The sequence below is a fragment of the Crinia signifera genome, chromosome 6 (genome assembly GCF_055691185.1).
Source record: "Crinia signifera chromosome 6, ASM5569118v1, whole genome shotgun sequence".
NCBI lineage: Eukaryota > Metazoa > Chordata > Amphibia > Anura > Myobatrachidae > Crinia > Crinia signifera.
This window is the reverse complement of record NC_139222.1, coordinates 292,816,042-292,828,637: the sequence shown is the minus strand read 5'-3', so window position 1 is coordinate 292,828,637 and position 12,596 is coordinate 292,816,042. Positions and strand designations below refer to the sequence as shown.

The window sequence follows — 12,596 nt, the reverse complement described above, 5'->3', positions numbered from 1 at the left end:
TGGTGGTGCTCATGACATACTTCTCAGGCCCATGGAGAACAGCAGCAGCCTAGTCATGGGAGGGTTTTTAATCAGAGGCAGCATTGGGACTGTGAGGTCTCCTACAGAGTAAGGTGCAGAGTGACAAACATAGGCTTTTCATGTGGTATGTATGTATGTATGTATGTATATATACATACATACATATATATATACAGTATATATATCCCCCTGCAGTTACCCATTGAGCAAGTTTATACAGCCTTTACTCTGTGTTTTCACAGTGTAATATTCTCCCATACAGTTTGCGGCCAGTAATGACAAGTGCAAGGGGCCCCCCTGTCTAAAGTGCCCCCCAAAGCCTTAATCTGGCAGTGTCTGGGAGCGCCGGCAGTGTCTGCCGTGTGCAGGGAGCGCCGGCAGTGTCTGCCACGTGCATGGAGCGTCAGCAATGTCTGCTGTGTTCATGGAGCGCTGGCAATGTCTAACGCGTACAGGGAGCATCGGAAATGTCTGCCGCATTCAGAGAGCGCCGGCAATGTCTGCCATGTGCAGGGAGCGCCGGCAATGTCTGCCATGTGCAGGGAGAGCTGGCAATGTCTGCCTTGCGCAGGAAGGGCCGGCAATGTCTGCCACGCGCAGGAAGGACCGGCAATGTCTGCCATGTGCAGGAAGGACCGGCAATGTCTGCCACGCGCAGGAAGGACCGGCAATGTCTGCCATGTGCAGGAAGGACCGGCAATGTCTGCCACGCGCAGGAAGGACCGGCAATGTCTGCCACATACAGGGCGGACGGCAATGTCTGCCGCGTGCAGGGAGCTCTTGCAATGTCTGCCACACGCAGGGAGTGCTGGCAATGTCTGCCACGCGCAGGGAGGTCCAGCAATGTCTGCCACACGCAGGGAACTCAGGCAATGTCTGCCACGCAAAGGGAGCGCTGGCAATGTCTTCCTTGCGCAGGGAGCTCCGGCAATGTCTGCCGCGTGCAGGGAGGACGGCAATGTCTGCCACGTGCAGGGAGGACAGCAATGTCTGCCACGTGCAGGGAGTGCTGGCAATGTCTGCCATATGCAGGGAGCTCCGGCAATGTCTGCCACGTGCAGGGAGGACAGCAATGTCTGCCACGTGCAGGGAGTGCTGGCAATGTCTGCCATATGCAGGGAGCTCCGGCAATGTCTGCCACGTGCAGGGAGGACGGCAATGTCTGCCGCGTGCAGGGAGTGCCGGCAATGTCTGCCATGTGCAGGGAGTGCCGGCAATGTCTGCCACGTGCAGGGAGTGCCAGCAATGTCTGCCACATACAGGGCGGACGGCAATGTCTGCCGCGTGCAGGGAGCTCTTGCAATGTCTGCCACACGCAGGGAGTGCTGGCAATGTCTGCCACGCGCAGGGAGGTCCAGCAATGTCTGCCACACGCAGGGAACTCAGGCAATGTCTGCCACGCAAAGGGAGCGCTGGCAATGTCTTCCTTGCGCAGGGAGCTCCGGCAATGTCTGCCGCGTGCAGGGAGGACGGCAATGTCTGCCGCGTGCAGGGAGGACAGCAATGTCTGCCACGTGCAGGGAGTGCTGGCAATGTCTGCCATATGCAGGGAGCTCCGGCAATGTCTGCCACGTGCAGGGAGGACGGCAATGTCTGCCGCGTGCAGGGAGTGCTGGCAATGTCTGCCATATGCAGGGAGTGCTGGCAATGTCTGCCATATGCAGGGAGTGCCGGCAATGTCTGTCGTGCAGGGAGTGCCGGCAATGTCTGCCATGTGCAGGGAGTGCCGGCAATGTCTGCCACGTGCAGGGAGTGCCAGCAATGTCTGCCACGTGCAGGGAGGACAGCAATGTCTGCCACGTGCAGGGAGTGCTGGCAATGTCTGCCATATGCAGGGAGTGCCGGCAATGTCTGTCGTGCAGGGAGTGCCAGCAATGTCTGCCACGTGCAGGGAGGACAGCAATGTCTGCCACGTGCAGGGAGGACAGCAATGTCTGCCACGTGCAGGGAGTGCTGGCAATGTCTGCCAGATGCAGGGAGTGCCGGCAATGTCTGTCGTGCAGGGAGTGCCGGCAATGTCTGCCATGTGCAGGGAGTGCCGGCAATGTCTGCAACGTGCAGGGAGTGCCAGCAATATGCCATAATATCAAGAAACGGCATGCAAATAGCAAAATAACATGTGATTAAAAGGGGTATCCAATTTTTCGTGGCTTTCAGGGATTTGAGTTTGTATCCATGAGGCAGGTTAAAAAAAATCCCTGATAAGCAGCTGCTCATACCTGCATATTGGGTCCAATTGGATAGCCCCAGCAACTCAATTACTGGCGGTCGATGCCTATGGGTAATTGGATACTGGCCACAATCTCAGGATATACAGAGAATCTTTGGTTTGACATTCCATGTGATATATATCATGGATTCCCCAAGCACAGATACAAGCTATGATGTACATTGTTACTGCAGAGAATAACCTGCGGGTCCTCCATATACCAGGAATGGACGTCGATCACACTTGTGGGTAGAAACAGTATATGAAGTCGGAGTGTAGGAAATTCTCCATTAGCTGTGGGGGATGGATTCCAGGGACCAATAACCTGAAAGAGTTAAAAGAGAAATAAATATGATGTCAGGACAGTCCCCGTCAATGTGAGGACGGGACTTATCGGATAGATCACATGGACTCAGGGATCTCCCTCTAGGAATCTCAGATGTCTTCCATTAGGAGGAATAAATGACGGCTTATCTGTAAAAGCACCATACAAGGAACGTTCTCTGGCTGACTGTTCCTTGTATGGAGCTTTTACAGATAAGCCGTAATATATTCTTTCTAATGTACTCCATTTATGTTGTGTTTTGTGAAACAATATTACACTATGTGCCATTTTATTTTTCCCCATTGAGGATGCTGAAGTGCCTACGGAAGACATCTGAGATTCCTAAAGGGAGACCATTGAAGTCTGTAAGATCTGTCTAATAAGCGCGTTATTCCCCAATAACCTAGCAGTTATTAGGCTCTTACAACATTCCCCCTGATTGGTCGGCTGGAGAATTTCAGTCCCAACAGTTCCGTTACCCTAACTACAAATCCTGGTGGTAACTTTATTACACTATGTTACGCTGTACTTTATCTGTGATTGACACCAGCACAGAGCAGCCTCACACAGGAGATCCCGGATCCACACAATCGTTATTAGTATATGTACACTGTGTAGGATCATGTTGGTGCCTCTTGTCTATGGTCAAAGTGCCTGCATGTAGTGCAGGGGGAATCGTTACACACATGTATGCATACATCTTATCATGTAGGTCAGGGATGGGGCAGCTTTGGCCCTCCAGCTGTTGTTGAACTACACATACCAGCATGCCCTGCTACAGCATTGTTATTTGGCCATGCTAAAACTGTTGCATGGCATGCACAGTAGGAGCAGGACACATGGCACAGGAGGAGCAGGACACAGGGCACGCACATCACAGGAGGAGCAGGACACAGGGCATGCACAGGAGGAGCAGGACACGGGGCACAGGAGGAGCAGGACACGGGGCACAGGAGGAGCAGGACACGGGGCACGCACAGCACAGGAGGAGCAGGACACATGGCACGCACAGCACAGGAGGAGCAGGACACAGGGCACAGTAGGAGCAGGACACATGGCACAGAAAGAGCAGGACACAGGGCATGCACAGCACAGGAGGAGCAGGACACGGGGCACAGGAGGAGCAGGACACAGGAGCACAGGAGGAGCAGGACACGGGGCACAGGAGGAGCAGGACACGGGGCACGCACAGCACAGGAGGAGCAGGACACATGGCACGCACAGCACAGGAGGAGCAGGACACGGGGCACAGGAGGAGCAGGACACGGGGCACAGGAGGAGCAGGACACGGGGCACAGGAGGAGCAGGACACGGGGCACGCACAGCACAGGAGGAGCAGGACACGGGGCACAGGAGGAGCAGGACACGGGGCACGCACAGCACAGGAGGAGCAGGACACATGGCACGCACAGCACAGGAGGAGCAGGACACGGGGCACAGGAGGAGCAGGACACGGGGCACAGGAGGAGCAGGACACGGGGCACAGGAGGAGCAGGACACGGGGCACGCACAGCACAGGAGGAGCAGGACACGGGGCACAGGAGGAGCAGGACACGGGGCACAGGAGGAGCAGGACACAGGAGCACAGGAGGAGCAGGACACAGGAGCACCGGAGGAGCAGGACACAGGGCACGCACAGCACAGGAGGAGCAGGACACGGGGCACAGGAGGAGCAGGACACAGGGCACAGGAGGAGCAGGACACAGGGCATGCACAGCACAGGAGGAGCAGGACACGGGGCACAGGAGGAGCAGGACACGGGGCACAGGAGGAGCAGGACACAGGGCATGCACAGCACAGGAGGAGCAGGACACGGGGCACAGGAGGAGCAGGACACGGGGCACAGGAGGAGCAGGACACAGGGCACGCACAGCACAGGAGGAGCAGGACACAGGGCACAGTAGGAGCAGGACACATGGCACAGGAAGAGCAGGACACAGGGCATGCACAGCACAGGAGGAGCAGGACACGGGGCACAGGAGGAGCAGGACACAGGAGCACAGGAGGAGCAGGACACGGGGCACAGGAGGAGCAGGACACGGGGCACGCACAGCACAGGAGGAGCAGGACACATGGCACGCACAGCACAGGAGGAGCAGGACACGGGGCACAGGAGGAGCAGGACACGGGGCACAGGAGGAGCAGGACACGGGGCACGCACAGCACAGGAGGAGCAGGACATGGGGCACAGGAGGAGCAGGACACAGGAGGAGCAGGACACAGGAGCACCGGAGGAGCAGGACACAGGGCACGCACAGCACAGGAGGAGCAGGACACGGGGCACAGGAGGAGCAGGACACAGGGCACAGGAGGAGCAGGACACAGGGCATGCACAGCACAGGAGGAGCAGGACACGGGGCACAGGAGGAGCAGGACACAGGGCATGCACAGCACAGGAGGAGCAGGACACGGGGCACAGGAGGAGCAGGACACGGGGCACAGGAGGAGCAGGACACGGGGCACGCACAGCACAGGAGGAGCAGGACATGGGGCACAGGAGGAGCAGGACACAGGAGCACAGGAGGAGCAGGACACAGGAGCACCGGAGGAGCAGGACACAGGGCACGCACAGCACAGGAGGAGCAGGACACGGGGCACAGGAGGAGCAGGACACAGGGCACAGGAGGAGCAGGACACAGGGCATGCACAGCACAGGAGGAGCAGGACACGGGGCACAGGAGGAGCAGGACACAGGGCATGCACAGCACAGGAGGAGCAGGACACGGGGCACAGGAGGAGCAGGACACGAGGCACAGGAGGAGCAGGACACAGGGCACGCACAGCACAGGAGGAGCAGGACACAGGGCACGCACAGCACAGGAGGAGCAGGACACGGGGCACAGGAGGAGCAGGACACAGGGCACGCACAGCACAGGAGGAGCAGGACACGGGGCATAGGAGGAGCAGGACACGGGGCACAGGAGGAGCAGGACACAGGGCACGCACAGCACAGGAGGAGCAGGACACAGGGCACGCACAGCACAGGAGGAGCAGGACACAGGGCACAGGAGGAGCAGGACACGGGGCACAGGAGGAGCAGGACACGGGGCACAGGAGGAGCAGGACACAGGGCACGCACAGCACAGGAGGAGCAGGACACAGGGCACGCACAGCACAGGAGGAGCAGGACACGGGGCACAGGAGGAGCAGGACACAGGGCACGCACAGCACAGGAGGAGCAGGACACAGGGCACAGTAGGAGCAGGACACGGGGCACAGGAGGAGCAGGACACAGGGCACGCACAGCACAGGAGGAGCAGGACACAGGGCACGCACAGCACAGGAGGAGCAGGACACAGGGCACAGGAGGAGGAGGACACGGGGCACAGGAGGAGCAGGACACGGGGCACAGGAGGAGCAGGACACAGGGCACGCACAGCACAGGAGGAGCAGGACACAGGGCACGCACAGCACAGGAGGAGCAGGACACGGGGCACAGGAGGAGCAGGACACAGGGCACGCACAGCACAGGAGGAGCAGGATACTGGAGGAGCAGGACACAGGGCACACACAGCACAGGAGGAGCAGGACACGGGGCACAGGGCACAAACAGCACAGGAGGAGCAGGACACATGAGCACAGGAGGAGCAGGACACAGGAGCACAGGAGGAGCAGGAAACAGGGCACGCACAGCACAGGAGGAGCAGGACACGGGGCACAGGAGGAGCAGGACACAGGGCACGCACACCACAGGAGGAGCAGGACACGGGGCACAGGAGGAGCAGGACACAGGGCACGCACAGCACAGGAGGAGCAGGGCACGCACAGCACAGGAGGAGCAGGACACAGGGCACAGGGAGAGCAGGACACAGGGCACAAACAGCACAGGAGGAGCAGGACACAGGAGCACAGGAGGAGCAGGACACAGGGCACGCACAGCACAGGAGGAGCAGGACACGGGGCACAGGAGGCGCAGGACACAGGGCACGCACAGCACAGGAGGAGCAGGACACAGGGCACAGTAGGAGCAGGACACATGGCACAGGAGGAGCAGGACACAGGGCATGCATAGCACAGGAGGAGCAGGACACAGGGCATGCACAGCACAGTAGGAGCAGGACACAGGGCACGCACAGCACAGGAGGAGCAGGACACAGGGCACAGTAGGAGCAGGACACATGGCACAGGAGGAGCAGGACACAGGGCACGCACAGCACAGGAGGAGCAGGACACAGGGCACAGTAGGAGCAGGACACATGGCACAGGAGGAGCAGGGCACGCACAGCACAGGAGGAGCAGGACACGGGGCACGCACAGCACAGGAGGAGCAGGACACGGGGCACACACAGCACAGGAGGAGCAGGAAACGGGGCACACACAGCACAGGAGGAGCAGGGCACAGGAGGAGCAGGACACAGGGCACACACAGCACAGGAGGAGCAGGACACGGGGCACAGGGAGAGCAGGACACAGGGCACAAACAGCACAGGAGGAGCAGGACACGGGGCACACACAGCACAGGAGGAGCAGGACACGGGGCGCAGGAGGAGCAGGACACAGGGCACACACAGGAGCACCAGGACACAGGAGCACAGGAGGAGCAGGACACGGGGCACAGGAGGAGCAGGACACAGGGCACACACAGCACAGGAGGAGCAGGACACATGGCAGAGGAGGAGCAGGACACAGGGCACGCACAGCACAGGATGAGCAGGACACAGGGCACAGTAGGAGCAGGACACAGAGCACGCACAGCACAGGAGGAGCAGGACACGGGGCAAAGGAGGAGCAGGACACAGGGCACGCACAGCACAGGAGGAGCAGGACACAGGAGGAGCAGGACATGGGGCACAGGGAGAGCAGGACACAGGGCACACACAGCACAGGAGGAGCAGGACACAGGGCACACACAGCACAGGAGGAGCAGGACACATGAGGAGCAGGACACGGGGCACAGGAGGAGCAGGACACAGGGCACACACAGCACAGGAGGAGTAGGACACAGGAGCACAGGAGGAGCAGGACACACACAGCACAGGAGGAGCAGGACACAGGGCAGAGAAGGAGCAGGACACAGGGCATGCACAGCACAGGAGGAGCAGGACACAGGAGCACAGTAGGAGCAGGACACGGGGCACAGGACACACACAGCACAGGAGGAGCAGGACACGGGGCACAGGAGGAGCAGGACACAGGGCACACACAGCACAGGAGGAGCAGGACACAGAGCATGCACAGCACAGGAGGAGCAGGACATGGGGCACAGGAGCAGGACACGCACAGCACAGGAGGAGCAGGACACAGGGCTCGCACAGGAGGAGCAGGACACAGAGCACAGGAGCAGAACAAATGGCACAGGAGGAGCTGCAGGACAAGGGGCACAGGAGGTGAGCACACACTGACTTTCCTGCCGCTGTACCACATTGTGGACCCTGATGAATCCATGGAATGCTGCTCTCTAGCCAGCCATAGAGATCCCTTGTACACTGCTGCTGTATACTGGATATGCTGGTGTATACTGGGTGTGTGTACTGGTATATATAATGGGTGTACTGGTTTAGACCTTGTAAAATGTGTGTGTATGCTGGTGTACATCTTATGTTCTGGTGTATACTGGGTGTACATTTTAAAGATGGGATATTTGCACTTGAAATTGAATACATTTCTGTATTACAGAGGCCACGCCCACTTTTCTGAATAGGCCATGCCCATTTTATGAGGCCACACCCACTTTTCAGGGAGCGCGCCATGAGGGGGGATCTCCAGGAATCGATGATACGTGAGGTGGCAACCCTAATGTCCCTTTCAGACTGCACATATTAACCGGTATATTGCTGTTTTTTTTACCCTTTTAAAACGAAAGGTCCAGAGTGAATTTACCATTTTAAAATAACTGGTACTTTAAAATGGTAAAAAAGCAGGGTCCTACCTGTTTCAGACCCGTTTTTTTTTTGCGGTCTGAAACATTACCCAGGCAGCAGTGAGCGCTATTGGTCCCCAGCGCAATGCATATTTAATGAGCCGGACGCTCATTACATATGCTCATTAAATATGCACGGTGCTGGCTCAGAGGGGACCAGCTAATGCTCAGTGTACCCTGCCTCAGGTACTGGGGGATGAGACAGTATGAGCGGGGTAGTATCCCTCCCCCCATTTACCTCCAGCAGCCACTATGTAGCCGGCAGGAGGCTCCCCAGTGCCCCAAACAGTCCTGATCATATGCCGCTGTAAGATCCGTGCGGTGCTTCCCATCAATGCCAGTGCAGAGACTAGTGCTGCATGCTTGAGACCCGGCTGCCGGGCCCTTCCCACTGTACTCTGGGTGATTATGGCTTCCCCCAGCTAGGGCTTAGCCTGCTGGACTGGATGTGTGGCTTTGTGATGGTCTGGCGGCTCTTCCCATCCGTGATCCTGCAGCCAGCGGACTGTACGAGACCCTCGCCAGGTGGGGAGGGAAACTTCTTAAAACAGCATCTGTCCCATTGTGCGGGGACGATCATGCTGCTTTCACACTGCAAACCTGCTTTAGACCAGGTATATAAATGCGATGTGAAAGGGGTTAAACTTGCTCTGACCCGTTTTAAAAAAACGTTTTAAATACCTGGCCTAAGCAGGTTTTGGGGTGTAAAAGCAGCATAATTGTACCCTCTAAACTTATTTTACAGGGTGTCGCACCCTGCCCGTTTTTAAAATCTCAAAATGATCCTAGCCCTTTTTATGTGTGGCACTGTGCACCCTTACGCTGCCCCCCCAGCGGGCTAACAGCTTTCGGTGTGTGCCATTATGTTAATGGATATTATGGTGTGTGGTATAATGTGTAAGAGGCATTACAGTTTTGCCATAATGTGTCATTATGACAGATTATGTAATGGGCATAGCAGAGTATGCCAATGTTTAATAGGCGTAATCCTAGTGCAGTGTGCAATTTTTTATATAATGTAAATTTCTAATATAAAATGTGCGCTCCCTATCGAATAAAGTGCCCTGGCCGGTGGTCAGCACCCTGCCCTACGCTCCGATACTTGGAAAACAAAGGTGCCCTCCAGAATAATAAGCCTGCTGACACAGGCTGTATGGATATCTTCTGTGGCTGGCGGCACTCTGCTTTAAGTAAAGAAATACAGGAGACCTTGTGGTTTTCCGACGTTTCAAGCCTTTTCAGGCTTTTTATCTTTTTATTTTTGTCTCTTGCACCTTGATAAAAAGCCTGAAAAGGCTTGAAACGTCGGAAAACCACAAGGTCTCCTGTATTTCTTTACTTAAAGCAGAGTGCCGCCAGCCACAGAAGATATATATAAAGAGAGAGAGAGAGAGAGATATGCAGGTAGTCGGATGACATGAAATTTTTGCTGGTCTATCTGACCGTGATTTGGTTTCCACAGGATCTCTCATTTTCCACTTCTTAATTAGAGTTTGAACACTGCTGATTGGCATTTTCAATTGCTTGGATATCTTTTAATATCCCTTTCCTGTTTTATACAGTTTAATTACCTTTTCCCGCAGATCCTTTGACAATTCTTGTGCTTTCCCCATGACTCAGAATCCAGACACGTCAGTGCAGCACTAGATGAAAGATGCAAGGGTCTTTCAGGAGACCAGAAACTCACAGACCTTTTATACACACACACCGATTACAAGCAAACAGATCACAGGATGGTTACCTTTAGTAGCCATTCAAACCCGTTTGTGTGTGGATCATTTGGGTAGCTTCTTTTGTCATTATGATTTAAAAAGAGTATACACAGTTGTTTGACAATAAGGGGGAAATTTACTAAGAATACGAATGCAAAAAGTTGCATTTGTATTCTTAATACGAATGAATACCACTGCATACATCGTATGCTAAGTCGTGTTCCGGAGGGGGATTTGCAAAGCAGTCAAATACAACTGCTTTGTAAAGGCCCCCATACACTAGCCGATTTTGGTCAGATTTCAGCCAGATCAGTTGGATCTGGCCGAAATCGGACCAAAATCGGCTAGTTTTGATGTCCCCTCAGATCCGATGCGCGGTCCCGTGCGCATCGGATCTGCGTCGGGTGGTCGGACCTGCTGCACGTCCGACCACCCGACTTGGGACCTAGTGGGGCGGCGAGGCGGTAGAGGGAGCAGGGGGGCTGGGGACGCTGCGGGGGACACAGGCGGCATAGAGCCGGGCAGGGGGAGCCAGCGGGAGCTGTCAGTATTGAATAAAAAAAAAAAAAAGCCCATACAATGCATGGGCGGCCTGTGATTGGCTGAGCTCTCTCTCAGCCAGTCAGCAATTGGCTGAGAGAGCGCTCAGCCAATCACAGGCTGCCCATTCATTGTATAGGCTTTTTTTTCTAGCACTGACAGCTCCCGCCGGCTCCCCCTACCCGGCTCTATGCCGCCTGTGTCCTCCGCAGCGTCCCCAGCCCCCCCTGCTCCCTCTACCGCCTCGCCGAACAGACGCTGTCCCCCGCAGCGGGGGACACGCCGCACAGACGTGTCCCCCGCAGCGTCCCCAGCCCCCCTGCTCCCTCTACCGCCTCGCCGCACAGACGCTGTCCCCCGCAGCGTCCCCAGCAGCGGGGGAGACAGACGTGTCCCCCGCAGCGTCCCCCCCCCGGGTTTTTTACATGTGATAAATCGAGACGATTTATCACATGCAAAAAATGGCACATCAAGTGCCAATCTAATCAAGCTCCCCCGGGGAGCAACCGGGGAAGCTCAGGGGGAAGTCGGGGGCGACTTGTCCTAAGGACAAGTCGCCCTAGTGTATGGGGGCCTTTACCCTCCGATGTCGTATTAATTTGTATTAGCTGGCCGTATATACGGCCACTAATACGAATTAGTGTAGGAAGACTGCACGGATCAGTCAGATCCATCATATCAGTCAGATCCGTGCAGGCTGCAAGGTGTAAAAAAAAAAAAAAATAGAAACAAAAATAAATAAATTTAAAAAACGGCGTGGGGTCCCCCCCACAGCTGTAACCAGCACCAGGCTGAAAGAGCCGGGGCCGGTAATTAAAAATCAGGGGACCCGACAAATAGGGGTTTCCCCGATTTTTAACAACCAGCCCCAGGCTCCAGGTCCGGGGCTGGTTCCCAAAATACGGGGGACAAAATGACTAGGGGTCCCCCGTATTTTAAGAACCAGCCAGCAGGAGACTTTTTATACAAGTCCCCCCGGACAAAGCATTAACCCCCTGACCGGTCAGCCTGGCCAGGGGGAGTGGGGACCCCCCCAATAAAGGGGTCCCCCCCCTCCAGGACTTACCTGACCAGGCTGAAGCCTGGTGCTGTCCCCGGTGGCCCTGTGCGGTGGGCATCGAGCTGATTTGAGTGTAAAAAAATTGAATAAAAATGTATTGTTTTTTACTGTGGAACTATGAGTCCCAGCAAGCATCCCCCGCAAGCTGGGACTTGGAGAACCACAAGTCCCAGCATTCGGTGCATTAAAGGGCCCGCTGGCACTTGTAGTTGCAGTAAAAAAATAGTGAAATAAATACACATTGACACACAATAAAACTTTAATTCATCCAAAGCCCACACATACTGATACTTACCTATCTTGAGCCCGTAGGTAGGTCCCTGGGTCTTGGTTCGGTGCCTTGTCCTGGTCCATGTCGGCAGTCTGCTCCATGTCAGTGGCGTCTGTGTCGGCCGGCGTCCATCCGGGTCCGAAGAAATCCATGGGGGACCTGTGGAAGGAAATCCTACTCACCCAGGTCCTCCATGGAAGCTCTGAAGTCTTGATCCGCCGTAGTCCTGGACTTCTGTCACCTTCTGTGACACGCCGGCAACTCCATCGGCTCCCCGCATCGGACTGTCAGAGAGGCGTAGAGATCTTTCATCTTCCGCGCCTCTCTATAGAATGATTCTATTGGCCGCTATGCGGCCAATCAGGAGCTGAGAAAGTCGGGAGGTGAGAAAGGGAACGTTTGTTTGCTTTACTGAAATATCTGAAACACACTATTGAACCTTTTATGGTCTGGAACGCCCACCACTGTTGTGTGGTATAAGAGACTTTTTAATAAATGTTTATACATTTTGGACTTTACTTTTATTTACTTTGAATTTTGTCAAAGGCTAATAGAGACCTAATCATTAAAGGTCAGAACAGGGGCGCCATCTTACAAC

The 12,596-nt window shown here is 55.8% G+C and overlaps 1 protein-coding gene across 6 annotated transcripts in view; it reads right to left on the bottom strand.

The window, feature by feature from the left end:
- The window catches only part of LOC146009505 (uncharacterized), a 225,369-nt gene that overhangs the window by 211,213 nt on the left and 1,560 nt on the right, over positions 1-12,596 (bottom strand). For 3 of the 6 annotated variants that reach the window (XR_014444676.1, XR_014444677.1, XR_014444678.1), the window contains exon 2: positions 2,241-2,555. Coding sequence is in view for 3 of the 6 variants with exons in the window: in XM_083149943.1 (XP_083006069.1) it covers positions 2,412-2,555; positions 9,987-10,028 (186 nt within the window). In the remaining 3 variants the exon portion in view is untranslated. Of the gene's footprint in view, positions 1-2,240; positions 2,556-9,986; positions 10,061-12,596 lie in introns of those variants that run through there. The other 3 variants (XM_083149943.1, XM_083149941.1, XM_083149944.1) reach the window with 2 other exon arrangements.